The following is a 24,314-nucleotide window of genomic DNA, read 5'->3' as shown; positions in this document are numbered from 1 at the left end:
CCTGGTAGGGCCCATCCCATCTCCACCAACGTTGTCACCCCCGTCTGCACCTCACCACCTGGTAGTAGCGTAGCACACGGAGTACCATACTCCGTACCGCTCACCAGGTTCCAGTCTCAGGTCCAAACTTAGAGCGGACTTTAGACTCGATCTAGAAAAGGAGAGGCCGGGAGGGGGGCGACAACAGTGAGGCGCCTCAACTGCAGCCCGTTTCTCTTGGCATGGAGAGTGTCGATGCCACGGTCGTGTCGTTGTTTGATTCTGTTTTTCCGCCGGGCCCATGATGCGCTCTTCCAGTCGAGGACACGACTTGACCGATCTGGTAGCCTCAAGGAAGAGAAACGGTATACACGCCCCCCTGAAGGGCCACCCACACCCAACGGACCGAGACCTGTTTCTGCGTCTCGGCTCATGCGTCCGTGAAGTGACGTTTTTATGAAGTAGTCAGTCAGCCGGCTGGCGAGCTTACAGCCTCGCCAGTTTCTGAGCCCGCCCACCCCGGTTTGAAATTTCAAAGACGGGCTCTTGTCGCTGTATAAACTGTCATGTCGATCCCTTTTGCTCTGTAATTTACCTCTGCAACCACTGCAAAATCGAAGCCGGCAGCCCAGTCAAAATGTCTGGATATCTCAGCAGCCGTTCGTCGTCGACCTCGTCTCTCTCGTCGTCAAACTCTTCACCTCTCACAACTCCAGGCTCAGAACCAGATCTGGGCTTGGCAGTGAGCAGCGTTCCCCTTTCCACCTCCAATGGCAGTTTCATCCTCGTCACTGGCGGCCTTGGCTTCATCGGGTCACACACCACTCTTGAGCTGCTCAAGGTCGGATACAATGTGATCATTGTCGACGACCTCAGCAACAGCTACCATGGCGTCTTTAGCCGCATCAGAATGCTGGCTGAGAAGTACTGCGAAGAGCAAGGCCGCAAGATGCCTGCTCTGCACTTCCACAAGCTCGACTACCGCAGCAAAGCGATGCAGTTTCTCCTAGAATCATACTCGACACTCGTCCCAGTCTCAGACGACTCAACTGGGGAGAGCATCAGGAGAGAGTCCAGAGTTGCAGGCGTCATCCACTTTGCCGCCTTCAAGTCTGTCAGCGAGTCGATCGAGAGGCCCTTTCAGTACTACCGCAACAATGTCTGTGGCCTGGTCGACTTTGTTGAGCTTCTTGGAAAACACAACATCCGCAAGTTTGTCTTTTCCTCCTCAGCCACCGTGTACGGCACCAAGGCCGAAGAAGGACGTCCTCTGCAAGAAGAGGACCTTGTCCACCACAGCACAACATACCTGGACGAAATGGGCAACCAGAGGGTGGCCGAGCCAGTGGTGTCGGGGCTGCAGAGCCCGTACGCGCGTTCCAAGTATTTCTGCGAAGCCATCCTTGCCGATATTGCGCACGCAGATCCTTCTTGGCGAATCGTTGCGCTCCGGTACTTTAACCCCATTGGGTGTCACCCATCCGGGCTGCTCGGGGAGGACCCCAAGGGCATCCCGACCAATCTCTTCCCGGTAATCACGCAGGTGCTGACTGGGGAGAGGACCCAGCTCGACATCTTTGGCACTGACTGGGAGACTCGAGATGGGACCGCCATCAGGGACTTTATCCACGTGGCTGACCTGGCCCGAGGACACGCTGCAGCCCTCGGAGCCGAGATCAGCGCACCGTTCCGCACATTCAACCTGGGCACAGGCACCGGGACAACAGTGGCCGAGGCACTGCAGAGCCTCGAGGCTGCATCGTCGCGGCGGATCCCCGTCAAGCTGGCGCCTCGCAGGGGAGGCGATGTGGGCTTTTGCGTGGCGGCCAACGACCGAGCGGCGAGTGAGCTAAACTGGACGGCGCAGGAGTCGATCCAGCAGTGCGCAAGCGACCTGTGGAACTTTGTGACGCGGTCACAGTCACAACCACAGGTTCAGGTGCAGCAGAAGCAACAGCAGCACGCACAGCGGTGACAGTCCAGGACAGGGGCAGGTCGGATTTAGCAGTGGGATAGGAAGGGGACATCAAGTGGGATGGGATGGGTTCGTTTTTGCTTTGTCAGGGTTGGTTCTGGTGTGTTGGTCAATGTCGGCTAATGTGGGTACAGTACATGCATTCTCATACACTCATACATAGTAGAAATATCTAATAATGGGCACTCGCAGCAGAGGATGTAACCTGACATCCTTGGGGGAGAGAAAGGCAAAAAAAAAGAGGGTATGTTGGTAACTAGTCATGAAAGGCGCAAAATTCAATTCGTATTCGAGACTCCTTGACTCGGTCCTTGATCCATGACGTATATTTAACTTTAGCTTTGTTCTCCCGTCTGACCAAGTGGACCGTTTGTGCCGTCCTGATGGCCCGTCACCTTAGCCAGATGGTCCGTCTGCTAAAGCGCACCTAGAGCAGCTGAAAGGAACGAGTAAACGAGATTTAGCACCTTTCGATGGCGTCAACGCGGCTAATGGGCACGCCAAACGCCCCCAAAGCTCGGCTGGTTGCAGTGGCTCTGAAGTGGCTTGCTAGTGCTCAGGCGTCAGGGACAGGGGGTAGCATCCTCGGCGAGGAGTTCACTCCTTCGAGATAAGCTTAATTAAGCGCCTCAAGACACCAAAAATTAATCTCCTCCCGGGTGGCTGATCGACGGTCGTCCCGCTGTCTCACTAACCGGAGACCACGGGGGGGGGGGGGAAACGAGAGAATGGATCTGTTCTCAGGTAGTGCTCCATACATACGAACGTGCGTGACAGAAGTAGGCAACTAAGCTTAACATGGATACTCAAACCTTATAAAATACCTCTTTTCGACGGTCTCTCAACGGGTCTTGCATTGTTTCTCCTCCAAAAATAGAGGCACAAAGATCCCCAACCCACCACTGACCTCCTTCATCTCTCTACCCCTTTTACTCGGTCCTCTCTCTCACTTCATCCAACTCTCAACACCAAGGACGGAATGGCGCCCGCATCCCCCCCCTAGCACGCCTTGCATCGTCGTTCCACTTTACATTTATCCGCTTAGTGGCGCCTGGGACTCCATCTTCGAGTCCGCCCGCGCCAACCCCCATGTGTCCTTCATCGTCATTGTCAACCCCTGCAACGGCCCTGGCCCTGACCCTTTCCCCGACTCGAGCTACGCGGCAAATCTGAGCCGCCTGGGCAAGCTTGGCAACGTCGTCCCTCTGGGCTACGTGCATTGCAGCTACGGCGACCGCCCTGTGGCCGACGTCGAAAGAGACATCGGCATTTATCTCGGCTGGAACGAAAAGTTCAGGGTAGATGGCATCTTTTTCGACGAGGCTCCCTCATCGGCCGAGGGCATTCCTCTGATGGCGGGTCTGGCCCAGTTTACAAGGTCTCGCTGGCAGCACGACACTGGCCGGACCGGGCTGGTGGTGCTCAACCCTGGTGTGGTTGTCGATCCGGGCTACTACGAGCATGCCGACCACATCGTCGTCTTTGAGCAGTCTGAGCAGCACTGGAACGAATACTTCACGACTCAAGCTGTCGCTCAGATCCCCTCCCACCTGAGCGCCAAGGCCGTAGCCATGGTTCACTCATGCCTGGGCGATGCGGCGTCCTTGGCACGCCAAATCGGCGAATTGGGATTCGGCGGCCTGTACCTGACGGACCAGCTGGGTGGAGGCTACAACAGATGGCCCGACAGCTGGAGTCTCATCATCGACGAGGTGGGCCGCGCGCGCGAGCCCCATGTCGGGTCCGGAGCTTCCGGAGAGGCCGCTTGAGCGCGAATGGATGGCGTGTAGGTTCCCCACGAGGGTTAGAAAGACAGGGCAGGGCTGGGCAAGGTGCTAGAATCATCGGTGACCAGGTACTCGGGGAATATAGCCAGGCTGCGATGGGGAAGCCGCGGAATCAGGTGGAGAGAGAATGGAAGTCTCAAGATGGCTCAAGATCGGTGGATTTAATTATTTTAGGGTACACAATGCGCTGGCTCCATAGAGAGATCCATCAAAAATACGAATGAAACAAAGCCCGTCCGTCCGTCTGCCCGTCCATCCACCCATCTACCGTAAACAGTCCGTCCGTTCCATCAAACCGCTTCCACCGCAGGGTTCGTGCACGCACGCTCTTAAGTGTCGCATGTTAAGCGTCCCCATCGCATCCCATCAATCTAATCTCAAGCGTCCACGTCAGTCGTGTACTTCTTACCGTCGCAGTACTGGACCCAGCCGTTCAGATCCATGGTCTTGATCACGGTGCTGAAGCCCTCTGTCCCCGCCGCCTTGCCCTTCTGGGAGCATATTTCGCTTGCATCCTTGCTTGAAACCTTGTTCGGTGTCCCCTTGGGGTACTCGATGTGAAAGACGGGCTTGTCGTTCTCGACAAACTCGGCGAACGTTTCGCATTCGGCGAACTCGACGCATTGCTCGTTAACGGAGAAATGCACATCCGAGATGACGTCAGGGATGATGTCTCCAGCGTTCTTGAGGCCTGTCGACATGTTGAACGAGGCTGCCGTGTCTGCCAGGAACTTGACAAAGGAGACTGCATCGTCGGAGGTCAGATCAAGGCCGTTCTCGTTTTGCTATGAATGGTCAGCGTGATTCTCTTGCTACTTCATTCGGTGACTCACGAATCCATCGACATTGTCTGGGTCAATAGCGTCGCATCCCTTCTCCGCTGCGTACTCGATGCGCTTCTTGATGATGGTACGCACGGCCGGGCTGGACACGTTGAGCCAGCGCTCATCAGGCCACCCGTCCAGCTCGTCACCAAGATCGGCGTCGTTGAAGTCGTCCTTGTCGTCGCGCCAGTCCTCCCAAGATCCGGCGCTGAAGTAGCAGATGACCTTCTTGCCGGCCTTGTGGAGGGCAGAAAAGGTAGACTCGTCGTTGTCGTAGAGGTCAATGTCGTAGATGTCGACGTCGGGGCTGACCTTGCCGTCGTCGCTGATCTCGATGGGCTTAATGAGGATGATCTGCCAGGCGGCGCCTACCTCTGGCTGCCAGATCGAGGTCCGGTTGGTGTCGCCACCAGGAGTGTCGTTGTCAGAGCCAGAGTCGTCCTGGTCGTCGTCGCCAGAGCTATCATCATCTCCGCCCTTGTTCTTGGACAGGCCGACACCCAAGCCGACGGCGAGAGGGATAACAACGATGAGGATGATGCCGACGATAGCGAGCTTCTTCCACAGAGGCCAAGACTTTTTGGTGTTGACCTTGTCGCCAGTCTCTTGGGCCCCGGAGGCCGCCGAAGACTTCATCGTGGGGCACTCTGAGGTGCTAAAATTGTGACAGGAACAGGAAAAAATGGTGAATGAATGACGAGAAGGGGACAAATTATTACACTATTAGGGAACAAACGAGTGTCGCAGAAGGCGATGATAACAATGAACAGTTGACAAGTGAGCAAGCGCTTGAAAAATACAACCAAAAACGTCGAGCAATATGTCGTAACTTGGCCGCTGTTTTCGCCCTGGTTTGAACAAGGCTGAATGAGGCCTTTGCTGGAGGCAACCGCCGGCCCATCTCCCACGGACGGAGAAAAGGGTCCAAGAATAACCTGGAATTGAAACATGTTTCTGATTGGCTACGGATCGAGCCAACGTATTTCCGGCCCGCAAAGGGTCATTTCCGTGCTCCATCCGAGACGCCAAGGCTAAAACACATCTCACCCCCCCCCCTTGTCTAGAGAGAGTCCAACCCCTGACCAGCCCTGAACTCCTCCCTAGATCGATTGTCGAGGCTAGCCAAGGGACGGCAGTTGTCACATCCTACGCTACGCCCTCGACAACGTTCCACAAGATACGTACTACGACTCAAGCGTTACTGTGGCTGGCGGGCTGATGGATGCCAGCAACGGTCGCCCGCCTGCAGTCCACACCACACGCAGCGCACGTACCTGAAACCCAAAAGAAAAAAATTTGCAAGAGCGCCTATTTCTTGGCGAAGCCTGTATTGTTCTCTCAAAGCGGTAATTCGCCTCGCTCTTGCGTGCTATCATACATTGAATGCTTATGCGGTTCCCCCTGAACCGCAGACAACCACCCCGTCCTTCTCCACCCCAAGCCAGGCCGCGTCGTCTTTCGTCACAAAGGAATCAATAGTTTCGACACGGGCTGGCTTAAGGACCATGTTCAAATCTCTCGCTCGCGAGGCTGCAGTGGTCAAGCGTGTGCGTGCGTCGATAGCCAGACCATGGCTGAAAGTCGCCATCCATGGAGGTCCAGTCCTGCAAATGCGTTGGTCACGGTACGATTGGTGGTGTTTTGTCAGTCTACTTTGTACTTTTAAGATCCGCATTAAGACTTGAGATGCTCCCCTCTGCTCTCTTGTTCTCATGCCCGTCCCTGTTCATCCTTCACTCGTTCCTTTCTTGCCCCTTGGCATCACCCTCGTCACTCACTAGTCCTTTCTCTACTCTCTTTTTGTTTGATTTTTGTTCTTGTCTGGCATAATGCGTTTGTCCTACAGCCTTCTTGGCGCCATTGTGCTGGCTGGGACTCATGCCTCGCCCTGCATCCCGGGTGACTCTGTCACTGTGAGCATCTCTACCACTACCGTCACAGAGACTGTTGGTACCACCACCTCTGAGGCTGCCTCTTCCTCCGGCAAATCCGATGCTGTGTCTTCCTCAGTGTCAGGCTCTGTCTCGGATGTTTCAGTGTCTTTCTCCAGGTCATCTACAGAGTCTGCTTCCACTACAGATGATGACTCCAAGTCCAAGACTGAGACTGCCACCTCTGCCACTAGTGGGTCTGACACCAGTGTTACAACTGAGTCTACCTCAACGGTGACGTTCACTGAGGGCTCTACTGAGTCCTCTACCGGATCAACTGGCTCTCAAGACACTGCCTCCACTGCCACCACGGCTACCTCTGATGACTCGAAGGAGTCGTCCACCGTCTCTACCAACTCTCATGACAGCACCTTGACTTCCAAGTCTGATGATGCCTCCACCACCACCTCCGATGCCTCCTCCCAGACCACCCATGTCTCCAAGACTTCGTCGGATATCTCTTCTCAGACTACCTCCGATGCTTCGCAGACCTCATCTGATGCTTCCAAGACCACATCGGATGCCTCTTCGCAGGCTACCACTGGCACCTCTTCCCAGACCACTGGTACTTCTCAGACCACGTCCGGTGCCTCTCAGACTAGCTCTGGCGCTTCATCCCAGACTACCTCTGACGCATCCAAGACTACATCTGATGCCTCCCAAACCACCTCTGGCACCTCTTCGCAGAGCACTACCGGCACTTCTTCCGAGTCCACCACCGGTACCTCTTCCGAGACTACCACTGGCACATCGTCCCAGACCACATCTGAAGCTTCCAAGACTACCTCTGCGACCGAGTCTACTTCCACGAGCGCCGCTGACTCTACTACCGAGTCGGCCACCACATCCAACTCGCTCTCTGCCCGCAGTGTCAGCGTTTCATCTTCCACAGAGACTACCTCTGCATCGTTGACGACTTCGTCTGCCTCTGTCACTTCAGCAGCCTCCTCCACCACGTCTGATTCCACCTCTTCCTCCACATCCAGCAGCCAGCTCCCTGTCGGCACTGTCGACAGCACCATCCTCATCTTTGCCAAGGATGAATATGCTGCTTCATCCGCTGGTTGGGGTTTCGAGGGCTACGGTATCCCCTTCGAGAAGGTCCTTGTCCCCCAGACCGGATTTGAGCTGCCTACTCTCAACTCGTCCTCTAGCAAGGGTAACTACGGTGGTATTGTGGTCGTAGACTCCGTCTCCTACGAGTACTCTGATGGTTGGAGGAGTGCCATCTCGACCGAGCAGTGGGAGAAGATCTACGAGTACCAGATCAACTTCAAGGTTCGCCTGGTCCGCATCAACGAGTACCCTGGTCCCAACTTTGGAACTACTGCCTCTGGTGCTGGATGCTGCGCTGAGGGTGTCGACCAGCTCATCAGCCTTACTGATACCAGCGATTTCCCCACGGCCAATCTCAAGACGTAAGTTCTTCTCCACTTGATTCATTGCCATGAACTCAACTGACGATTCTTCAGCAACGCTGGCCTCTCTACCAAGGGCATCTGGCATTACCCTGCCACCATCACCGACTCCAACACCAAGCAGATCGCCAAGTTTGGCCCTGGTGGTGATTATGCTGAGGACACTGTCGCCGGTGTCATCAACACCTTTGAGGGTCGCGAGCAGTTTGTCTGGTTCATCGGCTGGGCTGCCGACTGGTCTCAGACCACCAACTTCCTCCAGCACGCTCACGTCCACTGGATCACCCGCGGTGTCTTCCTGGGCAAGCGCAAGGTTCACCTGAGCACCCAGGTCGACGATGTTCAGCTCGCCACCGGCCTGTACTTTCCCGCTGGTGAAGAGTTCAAGATCCGCACTGATGATCTGGAGGGCCATGTCACCTGGCAGACCAGCCTCAACGCCCGTCTCCCTGCTGGATCCGACTATTGGCTCGAGATGGCTCACAACGGCAACGGTGATATTATTGCTGCTGTTGAGCAACCCACGGGTGAGGACCTCTGCGTTCCTGACTATGCCGTCGACTATGACTATCCTCCTGACACTCCTCTGGAGTGGACCAAGCCCCCAGGCACTGGCGAGGACAAGTGGTCCGACGAGTTTGTCTATGGAGAGTATCCCTGGTCGCAGACTTGCGCTAAGCTTGACGAATTTGCCTCGTGGTTCCTCAACACGGACAACCTCAACGCTTTTGCCCATCTCTCGCACACCTTTACTCATCTGGAGCTCAACAACGCCACCTACAAGGATGCTGCACGCGAGATTGACTTCAACCGCGCTTGGATGAGCCAGATGGGTATTGACCAGGCCCAGCGGTACTCTACCAACGGTCTTGTTCCCCCCGCCATCACTGGCTTGCACAACGCCGATGTCATCAAGGCGTGGCTGGATAACGAGATCCTCTACGTGGTCGGTGACAACACGCGATCTCCCCTGAAGAACCCCAACAGCAAGTTCTGGCCTCTCATCAGCACCGTCGAGGGTAATGGCTATGATGGCCTGGTCATTGTTCCTCGCTTTGCCACCACCATCTACTACAACTGTGACACTGCTGAGTGCACGACCAAGGAGTGGATCGACACCTCTGGTGGCTCCGGTGACTTTACCAACCTGCTGGATAACGCTAGGACCGAGAACACTCGCTACTTGCTTGGCCTTCAGGCTGATCCCTACATGTTCCACCAGGCCAACATGCGCCAGGTCGACATGGAGACCATTACCATTGGTGGGCAGACGGGCAAGATGTCTCTGATCATGTCTTGGGTCGAGACAATTACCCAGGAGCTGTACCGCCTCACTGACTGGCCCATTGTGTCTCTGAAGCACGACGACATTGCCCAGTACTTCCTTGACCGGAAGACTCTGGACGACTGCAAGCCCCAGCTGTCGTATGGCTTCTCTGACGATGGCAAGACTATCGAGAGTGTCACCGTCACCGCCAACGGCAACACTTGCTCTGTCCCCGTCCCTGTCACTGTGCCCGGTGGCGCCTCTGCCTCCGGCGGCTCGTCCAGCTCTGACACTCTGGGCTCTGAGCCTACCATTGAGTGGGTGACTCTGGCCGGCTCGCCTGTCACACTTACTCTCAGCCAGCCTCTTACTGTCTAAGGGGAAAGCCACGATGGTTGGTGATGTGATGCATGTATGGACGAACAGGTATTTGGGAACAAGGACAAATTTTTATTCCAGGTTTAATATTCTCCCTTGTTAAATTCAATTCAGAGGCACCTAGTCCTAGAAAAGTCGTCAATTTACGCACTTGGTACACACATGTTGAACTTTTGGCTTTGTGAATGTTTCATTGAATGAGTCTCCCTTTCACAGACAAATCTTGCGCACAACCCCAAGACAGAATTTTCAGTACAGTTGCATCATAGAACTTAACGCCGCCTAAATCCGTAGCCATGCAGAGGTTAGCACCAAAGACTCTCCCAACCGTAATTCCGCGAATGTCTGTTGGTCCGTTGGTCCTGAAGATGCCAAGACTGAGGGCTGAAAGCCTGAAGCCACTAAAGGCTTCTCCGCCAGGAACCAGGCTCCAGGATGGTCCACGTCTGTGCCAAGAGGCGCCCGTGCCCTGGGCTCACCTGTCTTTCAGCTCACGTTGTCTCGCTTCCATGTTTCGGCTGCACACGCCTCTGTGCCTTGGCATTCGTGGCACAAGCCTCCAGATGGCTTTCTGAAGGATCAGGTCATGCAGCAGATCAGGCTGTGGCATCTGCACATTCCCCAGCCTCAAACCACTCGCTTGGCCTGAGCGGAAACTATTGATTCGTGCAGGATGTCGCAACTGAACAACCGACATCAGGCTTCGCTTGTAAGTCTCCTCATTAACTGGGAATCAATCACGTCAGATGCAATACTTCGGGCTCACAGCCAGGCTTGCGTTTTTTTCTTCTGCCTGAGCTAAAACCCCTTTCTAATTCAGTTCTCCACGCTTGTCGATCAATTACTGTAATTGGATTCGGTCACCGCTCGAGTAAGCGAAACGCGGAACACCACCGGAATAATAAGCAGCACCACAGACTTTGCTCAGCTTCCTTACCCTACAGAACCTCAAAGAGGTCCTTGTTGTCTCCAGATGTGATCAAGAAGGGTGACTCTGGAAGTAAATGCTATAGAACGCCCTATGATAGAGTCGTAAGACTGTATATACCTACCTAGTCTCAAAACAAATTACCTGGCAGGCCCCTTATGTGTATTATATCGCACCGCGTAGCATAAATCCTCCATGTCTTGATTTGAAGTGATATTCCAAGTTGTTGATCGTAGAAGCTAGAGATGTGGGAGATATTCCAGCTTGCCCAAACTTAAGAGCCCCCAAGCAGTACCATTCTATTACCAGGAAGAGTAACTCAATCACGGTCGTTTTTTATTCAACGAGGCTCTCATGGCCTTCTAAGTCATTATCCCTTCGCATAGCATAGAATGTATTACGTCTCCCTACTTCACACTCCTCCACCTACCATCTCATAATCAAATAAATCCATGTCAACTCTGCGGTGAGTGGATGCTATCGGAAGTTAGACCCCTCTTCAAGTAAGTCTATGATTGTTATCTACAATGATGGCAAGAAGCCATCAGCCACAATAGCAAAAAACACAGTCATTAATACGTGACAGTATCAAAACCCAATACCGTATAATACCGTATAATACCGTAACTTATAAGTGAATCTATGATTAGGTATAGCGTCCAATATGGTCAGATTTACTTTCAAAATCCCTTGCTTGATACGCTCCAGCAGTAATTTTATCAACTTGTTCCTATTAGGTTCAAGGGAATAGCCGCGGTTCTTAGCTATGCTAATGATACGCAAATGACTCATCCCATGAAGCTGTGCGAATAATCGTAGGATAAACGTCTCATGGTTTGGGTCTGCCCCTGCGTCTAGAAGTATGCGAGCTGAAGCCAGATCTTCCTACGCGCATGTAATTTGTGATGCTCGGAATTCGTCTGAGTCCGGATCAGCACCTAGTTCAAGCAACCTACTAAGAATATCGCTCGTTGACTGTGTGCATCTGGCGTCTCCTGCGGCATAAAACTGAAGCACAGAGTTCGAGTCCATATAGTCCGGTACCTGATCGAGCAAGAATAAGAACGCTTCAAGTGTTTTGGAGTCGCAACAAAAGATTGCAGAGTAATCCAAGACCGTCCCCCGAAGAACTACATCGTCTCGTTTGTCATAGCTCTCAATCCAGTACGCTCTGTTGCCTTTCACTTTTAGTGAAAAGAGGGACTCCAAGACCTCCTTGGTATCGTATGCACGAAGGAAGTAATCAAGTAGTTTCCAGCAACCTAGTTCCATGAGCTGTAAGACGACGCTAATGGCGGCGCTGTCTGCCTCAGGGGATGTCCAGTTGACCTATTCCGAGAATGGGCCATGAGTTCCCCAAATCCCATGGACCATTTCCATCTAGTTGAAGCCTTGGGTTCGGTGTGTGGTTAGGGGTATTTGAATACTCTGACGGCAGAGGCCGAGCAATAGCCATCCAAGTCCTGCGAATGCGGCACCGCGAGGAACTTGCAGCAATTTGGTGACATTAGCACGACCAAAGATAGAATTCAAGACGCCTTTGTACACTTTTCGGGCTGAAGATAAAAGAGTGAAGCACTTTCCGACATTCGATCTGATTCAAGGAATTCTCGAACTGTGTAGTGAGCGATCCTTGCGAACTCTACCTCGGAGTCATTGTGAGACAGATCCGAAGGCCGGTCCAAAGACTGGTCTGAAGACCAGGTTGTCAGACAGCGGAAGCATTCTTCTAGTAGCCCAATGTCAACAAGACAGAAATCCGGTGAACCGGATTCTTCCTCGCACATGCGATAGGCATCCAACAAGATCTGTATTGTTATTTCTCCTCCGCGTGAGCTCCAGGGCGTGTTGTAGACATGAATCCACCACAGAAAATGTCGAACTAGTTCCCTGTCGTCGACATGGATATAGTAAAAGATTGTCTCGTAGGTCTCGTCAAGCGTTTCCGGCAAGCTTGGGATTGCCTTTTTGATCCTGTATGTTGTTCTTAGACGTAGAAGGATGTCTAATTGGCTGACAGCCCAACGAAACATCCCCTTTGCTCCTTTGGCTAGTGCTTCATTGACTTCTTGGCGAAGCCCCTGGGCTACGACTGAAAGTTCTGCTAGCATTGATCATTTCCTCCACGTAAAGCCCGATGTCCGCCTCCACCCAAGGGTTCAAAAAGGACAGTGGTTCAGCAACATCAAGCATTGCTTCTTGAATATCAAGGTATTCCCTACTGGATCCGAAGAGTTGTATGCTCCGGAATCGGTCGTCTCGGCCAAGCGTTTGGGGGAGGTTCAGCATATTCTCTCGATTCTAGCGTTCAGTCCAGGTTGATTCTAGCTTTTGCTTCTTTGACTTTCTCGCCCCAGCATGCGTCTTCGCCGGTGGCAACAACTTACTCAACTCGCCGATCGCTTCCTTGCAACCGGCGATCGGTCCGCCTGGGCGTTTCAATATCTGTAATGCTTCGGAATCTTCTGGGTCATAAGGATCGAGGAAGCTCAAGGTTTCAAAAACGGCTCTGATTGAGGACTTCTTAAGGCAGATCAATCGAATATCCTTGGGGTAGTCTTGATACGTATCGATTTACGACTTGCACGCGCTGATCACGCGCTCACTGAGTTGAAGAATAGCAATGATGCTAGCGGCGACTTCCATCGTTCTTGCTGGATTCTCGAGAATCAACGTCTCGACGTTGCAGAAGGTATTAGAGGGAACTCAAGGAACAAAATGAAAAAAGGATGGACTTTCTGGCTCAGTTATCCGATCAAGGGCCGGGCTTCAGCTATGTCGAAAAAACACAATATACACATCATAGCATTATATCACAATGCTAATACAGTGGCCTTTGTGGAATCGAAACGATGTCAAGTATTTCAATTGAGCTGTTTTCCGCCGTGAGTGGCGCGGATGAGGGCAATCCCAACGATGGAGAACAGCCCATCTGTGAATACAAAGGTAGGAAGGACATGAAGAGGAAAATGCCATAGGGTCATCTTGAAGTGAAACCCCAAAGATTCCAGCATCACTCATCCAAGATACCAACTGCCCCTCCCCTCTAAGAGTACCAGCCGTTGAACTGGTACAGCTGGCCGTTGTACTCCCAAGTGCCAGACAACTTCTGCTCGGAATTGATACACTGGTTGATAATGTTCCTGCGACTATTAGTAACATTCTGGTAATCGATCCCTCCAAGACATACTCAGTGGCGTCCTAAAAGTGATACGTTAGCGTTGGTCACGGGAGTCAAGGCAAGGAGACATACCCAGCAGTCCTTGAATCCCTTCTGGCTGCCAGTGTGCTTGCGGCTGAGGGCAACGTTGACAGTGATGGAAGCAAGACCCTTGATGGTCTTGGAGGATCGAGTGGTGCAGTCCTTCTGGTACTCGCAATCCGTGTTGCCGCACATCTTGGCGCGAGCATCCCAGTAGGCATCAGCCCACTTGGAGATGCCGCTCTGGGTGTTGCCGAAGCAGTCGGCGGCAAAGGCCGAAGCGACGAAGAGACTCAGGGCGGAAAGATTGACGATCTGCATCTTGTATGTTGGGATGTGCGAGGCGAGAGTGAGAGAAGTGGTTGTTGAAGAGCAAAGTGCAAGAGTGTTTGGGATGCAATTCTGGGAGACAGGTCTTGCGGCCTTTTATATCCCACCGACTCCGTATAAATCTGAAGGCATCTTGCCCTTCAAGGTCTAGCCAGAGGCAACGGAGTAGGTAAGGACCGAGCACAGTGCCTCTGATTGGTCATGTAAGCCGTCAGCCAAATGCACTCCACCAGGGGTCGTCGGCTGGCGGACAGCGGAATATGACAAGAACTCGCTGTAGCTCTCAGATATTGAGTAATTTTATTGGCGGCTGTATACGGACGTTTCATCACAACATTACACGTGCACGTCAGCATTTAGTTCCATTTTGAGTGCCGTGTCAAGGCCCTTTGTTTTCGCTGTGAAAAATGAGACCGCTTTCGTCTATTGCAGCTAATATTCCAAGGCACTGACTACTACCAGGAATCCATGTCTTTTGAAACAACACCAGCCACTCAGCAGCCTCTCTGCGGGATCCAACTCCTTCATTGGCGGCGGATAGTCCCACGAGAACAACACAACATAGGTTCTAGACCACCAGCTGAGCTACACCGCATATACATCTAACTACGGCCCCCAAATGCTGACAGGTCCTCACAATCTGGGGTTTCACTAGCCAATTTGGGCAGGAGGATGGGAATCACGATGGGAATCATTTTGGGCCGACCCACATTGTGAGTCGATGCTGTTCTGGTAGTGCTGGACTCGGGCCGCTTTCCCACGTCTTGATGCACTGCTTGGGGGAGGTGCTATGCCTATGGTTGTACGAGGAAGCCTATAATTTACTTTCTTGCTAAGTAGCTCAGTATGGATTTTCAGCTTCTTTGAGCTAGTGGCCATCTCATTCACTAGCTATCCCCGTCCCTCCCGTGCAAGCCGTCATGCCAAATCAACATGGCCATCGTATGTTTCCTCCAAAGCGGATACGAGCATGTTAGCTCTCCGTTAGCGCCCCTAGAGAGACTCAGCCCTGTGGATGCTAGGACACTTTGCAGCTTGTTGAGCGACGGAGTATGGGGTCGTGCAGGTGGCTGGGATCGAGATGGGCGACGGGTCGATGACAAGGAAAAACTTGCTGCTAAGTTTGGGATCGATATTTTGCCCTATCTTAAGAGTCGTCTTCTCTAGTCATGTCATTTGAGACGGCCATGATGGCTAAGTTAGGGTTGACTAGAGACGCGTTGGGTGAGACGCGTCTTTACGTGAACTCCCTCACTCTCATACCTCATCTTCCTTACAAACACATTGCAAGCAGATTCTGTGACGAGGTTGAGTTGAATGAAATATTCACTTAGCCAACTCGGGAATAGTATTAGACCGTACAGTGGCGAGGGCACGATGAAAAATTTTCTTAGATTGAGATTCAGTGCAGGGTAAGTTGACACGACCACCCCGAGACATTTCTCTCAAACAGCCGACCTACCGAGGCATCGGCATATTCTAGAAATTGATTCCAAAGAGACATTCCACCTTCCCTGCTTTTGTAAGACATTGTGGTTAAAATATTATGCCGGCGATGTATCCCAAATTGCAATGGTTCCGACATAATCCGTTGGGTGGCTGAGATAAGATCCGGCTAATGGCTTATGCGGGTGGCTTATGGATCATGACAACTGTCACACAGCCCAATCATATCTTTCAAGGCTAAGCACAACTTGTAACTTATTGCTTCTGACCAAGCGAAGAATTCCCTCATTCAGCAGATAGACCACCAGAAAGGAAGCTGGTAAACACTGCCGGATCATCATCCCGTCGGCATCGTGGTTAGCTTGCCGATGCCGTCACCCGCGTTCCGGCGTGCTCCACAAAGACGCCTCAGACTAACGGATAGCTCGGAGGTCAGCATCCGTTGGACCCATGGACGTCAAACACCGTGGTGCCTCAGGCAGAGACGTTAGTGGCAGCGCGTCGACGAGATCCAATGTCTCAGACCGCGCCAACAAACTTAGCACGAGACACGTCACAAAAGATCACCAATGCAACAATTGACAATGATGACCAGAAGCAGAAGCTTAGCCGCTTCACTGAAGCGAACCGCTGTCAATTCCTTGTCAGGTTCTGCATTGGCTCGTTACCAAAGAAGTTTCCATACTACACCATGGGCACAGACGGATGGAGTATTCCCTGGTCTCACGGACACGAGGCTCCGCATCCCTTGGATTGATGCCTTGCGCATTCAGCAGGGGCATAAAGATGCTCAGGCAACAGAGACGCCGAAGGAACGTGACCTTACTCCAAAGAAGATGAGTGATAGTTATCACCGCGTCGTGCTCCCATTGGGGCAAGACCCTTGGCTATCCGACACTTACATCAATTCTTCTGGCCACATAAGGTAGACAACTGGGAATCCTGATGAATTCAACTAAACGTTTTTCAGACTCGGCACGTTGTTCATGGACTTGGATGCTCTCTCCGGCATCATTGTCTACAAGCATACCGGCCCTGGAGTCACGACAGTGACAGCCGCTTTGGATCGAATCACAATTGCGCACCCCCTCACAGAAATCTGCGATCTCGAATACAGTGGTCAGGTTACATATGCTTCTGGGCGGAGTAGTGTGGAGATTACATGCAAGGTCGCCAAGGCTAGGGCTGAGGGTGAGCCAAGCAAGCCCGAGGATGTCCTGCTTACCTGCACATTCACCATGGTGGCCCTGGATCCCGAGACCAGGAAGCCTGTCAACCTGCCGAAACTTGAATACACTACGCCAGAAGAGGAGAAAATATTCAAGGCGGGAGAGGCAAAGTCATTGTCGAAGAAGGAGGCTTTCAAGGCTTCACTCCTCCAGTCGGAGCCCAATGACCCCGAGTCAGCTTTGATTCATAACATCTGGCTCCGACAACTCGCATATCACGACCCCAACAACAGCCTTCGTCAGCCGAAAAACGTCGTTGCCATGGCCAAGACCCAACTGTCCACAGCGGCCATCATGCAACCCCAATACCGCAACCGGCATCAGACCATGATCTTTGGTGGATTCCATCTGAAGCAGACTTTCGAGCTGGCTTTCTGCTGCGCGGCTAGTTTCGCCCATGCACGACCAACCTTTATCAGCGCTGATCCTTGCACATTCCGCAACCCTGTCCCTGTCGGAAGTGTCTTGTACCTAACTGCTACGGTTGCATATACTGATCCTCCACTTCTCGAAGAGGACGGCACTGAGCCTAAGCAGAAGGACCCTGATAGGCCTATGACGCGAGTTCATGTTCGAGTCGATAGCAAGGTCAGGGATGTCGAGCATGGCGTTGCAAAGTCAACGGGTCAGTTCAACTATACCTTTTCTGTGCCCAAGGACCTCAAGGTTCTGCCGCATACGTATGAAGAGTACATGATCTATATTGATGCTCGGAGACGAGTCATGGAGAGTGATCGTCAACGAAAGACAGAGTCGATATCCCGGCTTGGTCAGGTGAGCAACGATACTCAAGACGTCAACCTGATGGGTTAGAAGTAGAGTGTCGGTCGGCATAGTGTTTGCCTTTGCCGTTTTCTTAGTTGATAGTCCTTCCAAGTACCCAGCAGAGAAAGATTAATAGACAAGGATCTCCCACCTATCTCTTCCCGAGTTGCCATCACAGGGACCATCAGGCTTCGGTTGTCTCCTCTGGCTTCCTGGCCCAGACATAGCGCAAGTTCATGTATGAGTGAATCCTCTTATCTCTCAGGGCCTTGCGCATACCCATGAGGAAAACCTGGTATTCGTCCTTGGGCCAGCCCATGACCTGATGCCACAAGCTCATCGTGTACCCTGGGAGGTGTCAGAACTTCTGTGACCCAGAAACTGCAACTCATGTTCTTGATGATTCCTGACCTTCCATATCATTCTCCATGGTCGACCGGAGAAACTGGCCAACTTGTTGGAGTTTGGGGTTTTTGGCCCAGCTACCAACCGGAACCTGGCCTGGAATTAGACATCTGCTGCAAGTGGCCTGAGACGACTCTCACCTTGAAGTTTTGCTGCTGAATATCGACAAAACCCGCTGCTTCGAGACCCGGTATCTGTAGGCCCTCATCCACGACACAAAAGGTACGACCGAATTTGATACCGCCCTCCCTCACTACCTTGTTCCACGTCTGCATGGCAGTATTATCATCAGCCGTCCCATCGTCACTGTAGAATGGAGGGTCGATCTCGCAGGACTGCACCCAGCCACCTGGCTTGCAAGTGCGGTAGGCTTCAGCAAACAGCGCGTTCCAGTCAGCGATGGCGCCAAAAAGGTAGTGCAGATGGACAAAGCCAAAGGTATTTTCCGGCCAACTCCAGGTTCCAGTTGCATCTTCGAGCTCAAACTTTATGTCTGGGGGAACCCAGGTTGGTTGGATAGGTGACGAGTCGGTGCCGATGATCTCGGCGCCGGGAAACTCGTCGGCAAAATCACTATTACGTGTTAGTGATTCATGGGCTAGGATACATGTCCTTAGTTCTGGCTCTGGTGTTCACATTGCCCAAATGCCTGTATCTCTAGATCAGCATATGGCGCACGTATGCAATGGACGAATCTTACCGGTTCCTGTGCCCACACCCAGAACTTTCTGCCTCACGTTAGGAATGTCTCGTTATGTATCAGTGCCTGAGAGTCTGCTTGCCTGCACGTCTTTCTTCAGCGGCGCTAGGAACAGCTTATTGTCTAGGAGAAGGGTGAGATAGTGGTGTCTATGAGGGCTCAATTTGTGGCGATATGTGGTTCAAACAAGTTGATTTACGTGACGTCCATGGATTCGCTCTGCTGATCATCGTTTGGTGCAAAGTTTTCCGTGTTGTACTTTTCACTGTGAAAACTGCGACCCTGAATGGTCCGATAGTGAAGAATGCTCGATGTGATAGACGCAGTTGAACTCGCGCTATGATGTGTCAATGTTGCGCATAACACTGCCGGCCAGAGTCTACTTGCGCGTCATCGCTTTTAAGAGTTGAGCCATTATCATCATCTTGCTCTTCATCATCCTGCAGAAGAGAGATATCTGCTTAGCGACCAATTATGGGTGCGGGACTTGTGAAAGTATTTACCCTGATAGCGACCGCTTCCGCAGGAGGAGTAAGGTTCGTCCTAGGACTTTGGCTTCGAGACTTCTGGCCTGTGGGTGAAGTGGACATTTTGAGAGATAGTTTCAGTTGGATCGGCAATGTAGCAGGCGACTTCACTTCGAGAGCAAATGTGAGAAGAGGAAAAGAGAGACGGACACAATTCTGAGACAAGGACGGATTGTTATTAAACCAAATGGTCCGATTGACACGCGGAGGCAACGGAAGCGGGCAGGTATGATATTGGCTGAAGATAAATTACCGCTGCATGAAGAGTGACTGTTGATCCTTGCTTGTGCAGTTACCCGACCTTGTCTTCGATGCGTGTGGGTTGACAACCTGCCGTTCCTGGGGTTTGTTGGTTGCAGCGATTGTCGAGGGTATCATTCTCCACCCAAAAAGGTTTACAGGGCCTTGACAAGGTTGTTTGGCTGCTTGTGAGTTGTGACAACTAATGTCTGCTCTTACGAAGAGACAAGGAGAGTTGCAACTCCAGCCACAGCCATGGCGGCAAACCCACGAACAATGTTCAAGGAGGCACCAGAGGTCGCCTTAGGAGTGGGCGTGCCCTGGGTCTCGGTACCCGTGGCCTCAGCGCTGGCCTCCTTGACGCTGGTTGCGTCGGAAGCAGATTTGGCGGTGCTGGAGGCATCGTCGGCGGTGGTAGCTGCAGAGTGCGTAGCAGCAAGGAACTCCTGGCCGGCAGTGATGGTGACGGTAGCGTAGGTCAAGAGGGCAAAGTCGCCTTGACTCTTTTCCAGATCAGAGAAGGTCGCAGTGGGAGATCCGTCATCGTTGCCACCAAGATTGGTGGTAGTGCACTCCTGAGCGACAGTCCGGCTCATCTTGCAGTGAATAGAAAACTCAAAGGGGTCCTCTGGGTCCGGCATGGTGAGGTAGTAGTCAAGGTAACCGGTGGAAGCCGCACCAGGCGGAAGAGTCTTGCTGCCCCAAGGGCCCACGGTGACAGTGTTGTTGAAGGTACCGCACTCGCCATCTTCAATAATCTTGTCGTCACAGTTGAGAACGTACGTGGTGGCCGTGGCTTCGGCACCGATGACCTCGGCGACGAAGGGTCCCTCGAAGAGGAGGGGGAGAGCGGTGGTGATGGCTGAAGACATGGTGGACAGGTTGTATTATTGGATGGACACGGCCAAAGAGTGAATGAGGTGAAAGTGCCGTGTGGCTTGATTAAAGAACGTGGAGAAAGAGAAAAGCTGTTGGTCTCAATATGGGAAAGAGAAGCAAAGAGGCTAAAAGACCGAAGATGTCGGGATTAAAGAGGTAATAAAGGCGGGTTTCAGAGGGAAAAAAAAGGGGGCGGCGAGAGCTCGGCCGTGATGGATGGCAAATTAGCGCTCGGTTATGGATCATGGAACCCTGCCCACACGTGATGCTGATTGGCGATGCTACGATACAATCTGGGGTCAAGAAAAGTTTGTTGGAGGTAACACGGCCGTATTCACATCCAAGATGCCAAAGTCCGACGTTGTAAACTGCATGAGAGCTTCTTGGTATGCAAGCCAAATAGAAGAGTCAATAAAGCAGCCACAGAAGACTGATAGATGAGACTTAGCACAACTGACGCTATCACTTGACTGGCTCACCGTCTTTGTTTTAATTTTACCGTCAGTTGAAACTCTTCGGCGTTTACTACTTCGAGGCTAGACTGCTCCCAAGCATAACAGGAGGATTGCGGCTAACCAGACATGGCTTCTGCAATGACCAGGTATCCGCAACGTTCTTTCTTATTAATGGTTCCTAATGGTGACTAAAATGCTAACCGTAATATATGTAATCACAGCTCTCCAGCCGAGCCCAATAACCGCAAGTTGCATCACAGGGGCGGAGGGCAAAAAAACAAGACAGCCCATCAACCACGCTTCATAATAGAAGCAAAAAGAACATACAACAGCAGGTATTCGCTGGTCGTCACCGACCCAACTACTAATCCACCCCTTACAGGCTTGACTATGGGAGAGCGGACGGGATCCCGTATTTTCCGGTAGGTATGGTCGTATGTGAGAGGGAGGTTCGCAGGAGCAGCTCAGAAAGGCCGGATTGTGCCTGGCAAAAGCGCGCCCTGTCTCTCTCTTATTTAAAGAGGATAAGCTCATTTTGTACCCAAAAAATTGTATAGTGGGTCTATCGTCTTCGTTGCAAAGCAGGAGCTGGCTGGCAGTTGACCTCATCTCAACCTGGATCAAGCACTGTTGACAACCTTAGGGAGAGTCTCCCTTAGACTCTATATCATGAGGATAAGCAATCCACGTATTGCTCAGTAAAAAATCAGCCTATTCAAGATTTCATTCAAATTGCTATGAGACATACTAAGTACCATTATCAAAGTCACCAAGCCACCTTGGCTCCACGTCTCGCTATACACTGTCTGGTTCTGGCATGCTCCAAGTCCCATTTGCAAACCAGGTACCTGCTTTTGTGTAATCCAACGCTATTCTGTCTCGCATATAAGCAAAACGAAAGTATTCTGGAAGTTCAAAGTCTGTCGCTCGTGTCCATGAGAAGTTGTAGGCGGAGGTGGTCTCGGGAAAAAAGCGGCGGTATCGCTCGACGTCGTTTACGAGCACACTAATGCCATTAAACAGGGGCGTTGGTGGTCCCTGCCAGGAGAATGAAATGTTAAATCCTTCCGGGGTTGATGCAATGACTGGCGTGTCTATTGTAGGGACGAAAGAATTAAAGGCACCGTCCTGACGCAGATCGGCAGGTGTCTGCAGAACAGAGTCAAAACCCCATCGAGCGATCCCGTTGACGAAAAGGCCTAACAGTATGCCTTGATACAGTAGTGAGGATCGAGTCTGGACGCTCGTACCGGGGAGCAACAGAAGGGCCAAGATATAGTGGTGAATACGAAGGTCGAGTCCCGGTATGACGACAAAGAAGACGATCCCAAGAATGAAGAGTCCATACAGAGCGAGATATGGCAACATGCGTCTCTCCAACCAAAAGACGTATACTTGCTGGCAGACGATTGATACAAGGATGCAAATGATGATGGCGAGTGCCACCTTAGCTCCAGGTTGTTGCTCCAGATCATGTGCCGTGAGTCGATTGATGGGAATCCAATCCAATGTGTAGTTGGAGAGGGCTCCAAGCCAGAAGCCGCCCAGCCAAAACAGGACCTTTTCAAACTGCGCTTCCAAGCTAGATAAAGCCCTTGAAACACAAGTCTTGTAAATGACGGCGGCGCAGAATAGTGCTGGAAGCAATCTTCCAGCGAGGGAGGAGATATGATCTGGGAGGACAGAAATATTGAAATGAGAGGCTGTTGGGGGATCGGATGCTAGACCGACATGAGTAAAAATAGCGATGAAGACGATAAAGAACTGCAAGGCCGGCGATGTTGTGAAGATTGAAAAGACGGCCGTGAAGAAGAGTGAAATGGAGAGTAAGAGTTGGCGCGGGTCCTTGCTGCAATTGATGTCTGACTCGGATGAAAAGGTGAACGAGGACGGAAAGTTGGAGTCGAAAGGAATCGATTCGATACCGTTTCTCTCGACACCCGGGAAGCTCATCTGTTCGCCAGATCTGCTGAGTCTACCACAGCCTCCTCTGCTGTCAGTAACGATCCCAGCATGAATAGCGGAACCACAGATGAAAGAGTCGGCGCGGTAGACCTTGTCGCCTATAACCAATGGTCGATAGTTGACGTCCAGTCCGCCGACAGCACGTGGATTCAACACTTGGACTCCGGCGCAGTTTGCTGGGCAGCGAAAGGAGAAGGACGTGTTGACGAATGGGCGACAGTCTAAACCGTCAAGTCCACACAGGTTCTTGCGCCTCCAAAGGGTATCGACGCAGTCCAAGTTGACTACGTAGTCATTGTGGGCATCCTTAATCGCGCGATTTCCAGCATATAAGGGAATAGAATATGCAATTATCCAGAGGAGCAAGAACGCGATAAACAAAGCGAGCTTGCGTGTGAAAGTTGCGAAATGGCGATCAACAATGTTGATGGGATATCCTTGGATAGATGGAAAGAAGGGTTTGATGTGTTGAATCCGAGGAGGATCCGGTCCTGCGATTCTCTGAAAGAACTTAACACGGCGTCGTGGTGTAGGATGCTGAGCCTCGGCGTTTTCCTCAAAGTCAAATTGCTCGGTAGACAGTAAGAGCTGGGCTTCCTCGTCTGCCACAGCCTCATGCAGGTGGTCTTCTCGAGAAGCTCTCGGCTCTCCATGAACATTATTGCTCATTGCCAAGAAACTGAGACAAGCCAGGCTCCAATAACTGGGCCCGTCGGAATGCGCGGGATGAGCCAAAAAGAGTCCAGTGGCGCACGGGACATGTAAAGGAGGGAAAAGTTGCAGAAGAATGAATTCTCTCACAGCCTGATTATCAACTCAGTCAAGTCGACGTGTTTGCTGGCTAAAGGGGGCTGAAACTTGAGATGGCGATGCTCCATCTTTGGACTTGAGTTGAGGCCTCTAATTGGCCATCGGATTGACCGGATCGGCCATCGACGGAGGATTATCCAATGATAGAGCCCGCCGAGACCAGGGGTTATTCCCGCCGTCAGCACTGCCCAGCGCTCGGCTGCCTTTGGTGGTGGCTGTCACGCAAGAGAAGGGACAACGGGCATTGACTAGTGATCTATTTGCTGGGAATCTCTATCCAGACTATTACATAAAACCGCGATAGAGGCTAAAGCCGTTTGGTAGAATTTTCTTTCAGTGATTTATCTGCCATTAGTAGACCTTGATAAGCAGAGGTCTTTGGACTGGTATCTTTTGTGCTTCTTGTCCCGTGTGGCTGGCTGTTTGTGATTTGAGGTGTCACAGAGAGAAGGATCTACAATCTACATACGAGCGGCGTTTTTGCAGAAAAGTGATCCATGCTTTATCTCTTCTTTCTCTTTGCTTTCTATGACTTTTGAGTCGAGATCTCTGCCCATTTCGAGATGAAACATGACATAGAGAGTGCCCTTGCTTGACTGTTAGCAAGCCCTGTCAAGGACATTGCCGAGGAAAAGTAGCGACTAAGTAAAGACAACTACTGCATACCAGATGTACCAGAGACCTGTTGCAGCTTTATATATAGGAACCTCCATACCGTTAACGGTCACGCGGCCAGACCGGGCGCCGATGACTTGCACTGAACCGCCTCATAGCTGGGCTGACCAAGGGAGGTAGAATTGTTGAGGGTGGTTGCATGCTCAGCTTGCTTGAAGATATGATACAGTGGTCGAGTCTATATGACTCTCATGCAAGC

General features: G+C 51.9%; 8 protein-coding genes and 1 non-coding gene across 9 annotated transcripts; 4 read left to right on the top strand and 5 right to left on the bottom strand.

Moving 5' to 3' along the window:
- Positions 1-616: 616 nt before the first annotated feature.
- Positions 617-2,158, top strand: LRP88_12716 (NAD-dependent epimerase/dehydratase family protein; the record flags this gene model as incomplete). Its single annotated transcript, XM_083249105.1, has 2 exons — positions 617-1,893; positions 2,152-2,158. The coding sequence occupies 2 exons, from the start codon at positions 617-619 to the stop codon at positions 2,156-2,158; spliced, it is 1,284 nt and encodes a 427-aa protein (XP_083094907.1).
- A 698-nt stretch (positions 2,159-2,856) lies between these two features.
- Positions 2,857-3,723, top strand: LRP88_12715 (spherulation-specific family 4 protein; the record flags this gene model as incomplete). The annotated part of the gene is made up of 1 exon (XM_083249104.1): positions 2,857-3,723. The coding sequence occupies one exon, from the start codon at positions 2,857-2,859 to the stop codon at positions 3,721-3,723; it is 867 nt and encodes a 288-aa protein (XP_083094906.1).
- Positions 3,724-4,118: 395 nt separating this feature from the next.
- On the bottom strand, positions 4,119-5,201 carry LRP88_12714 (endo alpha-1,4 polygalactosaminidase; the record flags this gene model as incomplete). Its single annotated transcript, XM_083249103.1, has 2 exons — positions 4,119-4,526; positions 4,575-5,201. The coding sequence occupies 2 exons, from the start codon at positions 5,199-5,201 to the stop codon at positions 4,119-4,121; spliced, it is 1,035 nt and encodes a 344-aa protein (XP_083094905.1).
- Positions 5,202-6,394: 1,193 nt separating this feature from the next.
- Positions 6,395-9,559, top strand: LRP88_12713 (uncharacterized protein; the record flags this gene model as incomplete). Its single annotated transcript, XM_083249102.1, has 2 exons — positions 6,395-7,914; positions 7,969-9,559. 2 exons carry the CDS (start codon positions 6,395-6,397, stop codon positions 9,557-9,559), a joined length of 3,111 nt encoding a protein of 1,036 aa, XP_083094904.1.
- Positions 9,560-13,533: 3,974 nt separating this feature from the next.
- On the bottom strand, positions 13,534-14,010 carry LRP88_12712 (uncharacterized protein; the record flags this gene model as incomplete). Its single annotated transcript, XM_083249101.1, has 3 exons — positions 13,534-13,630; positions 13,678-13,688; positions 13,741-14,010. 3 exons carry the CDS (start codon positions 14,008-14,010, stop codon positions 13,534-13,536), a joined length of 378 nt encoding a protein of 125 aa, XP_083094903.1.
- A 2,441-nt stretch (positions 14,011-16,451) lies between these two features.
- On the top strand, positions 16,452-17,507 carry LRP88_12711 (HotDog domain-containing protein; the record flags this gene model as incomplete). Its single annotated transcript, XM_083249100.1, has 1 exon — positions 16,452-17,507. One exon carries the CDS (start codon positions 16,452-16,454, stop codon positions 17,505-17,507), a length of 1,056 nt encoding a protein of 351 aa, XP_083094902.1.
- Positions 17,508-17,643: 136 nt separating this feature from the next.
- LRP88_12710 (class I SAM-dependent methyltransferase) lies at positions 17,644-19,154 on the bottom strand (the record flags this gene model as incomplete). The annotated part of the gene is made up of 6 exons (XM_083249099.1): positions 17,644-17,807; positions 17,871-17,955; positions 18,005-18,437; positions 18,501-18,513; positions 18,565-18,592; positions 19,068-19,154. The coding sequence occupies 6 exons, from the start codon at positions 19,152-19,154 to the stop codon at positions 17,644-17,646; spliced, it is 810 nt and encodes a 269-aa protein (XP_083094901.1).
- Positions 19,155-19,546: 392 nt separating this feature from the next.
- Positions 19,547-20,203, bottom strand: LRP88_12709 (uncharacterized protein; the record flags this gene model as incomplete). Its single annotated transcript, XM_083249098.1, has 1 exon — positions 19,547-20,203. One exon carries the CDS (start codon positions 20,201-20,203, stop codon positions 19,547-19,549), a length of 657 nt encoding a protein of 218 aa, XP_083094900.1.
- Positions 20,204-20,987: 784 nt separating this feature from the next.
- LRP88_12708 lies at positions 20,988-21,103 on the bottom strand. The gene has a single exon (XR_014475198.1). It is a non-coding gene; the product is annotated as a 5S ribosomal RNA (ribosomal RNA).
- Between the last annotated feature and the right edge of the window lie 3,211 nt (positions 21,104-24,314).

The sequence above is a fragment of the Fusarium phalaenopsidis genome, assembly GCF_050370095.1.
Source record: "Fusarium phalaenopsidis strain FUZ10S chromosome Unknown contig_32328, whole genome shotgun sequence".
Lineage (NCBI taxonomy): Eukaryota > Fungi > Ascomycota > Sordariomycetes > Hypocreales > Nectriaceae > Fusarium > Fusarium phalaenopsidis.
Note: the sequence above shows the minus strand (reverse complement) of the source record. Positions and strands in the feature narration are given on the sequence as shown.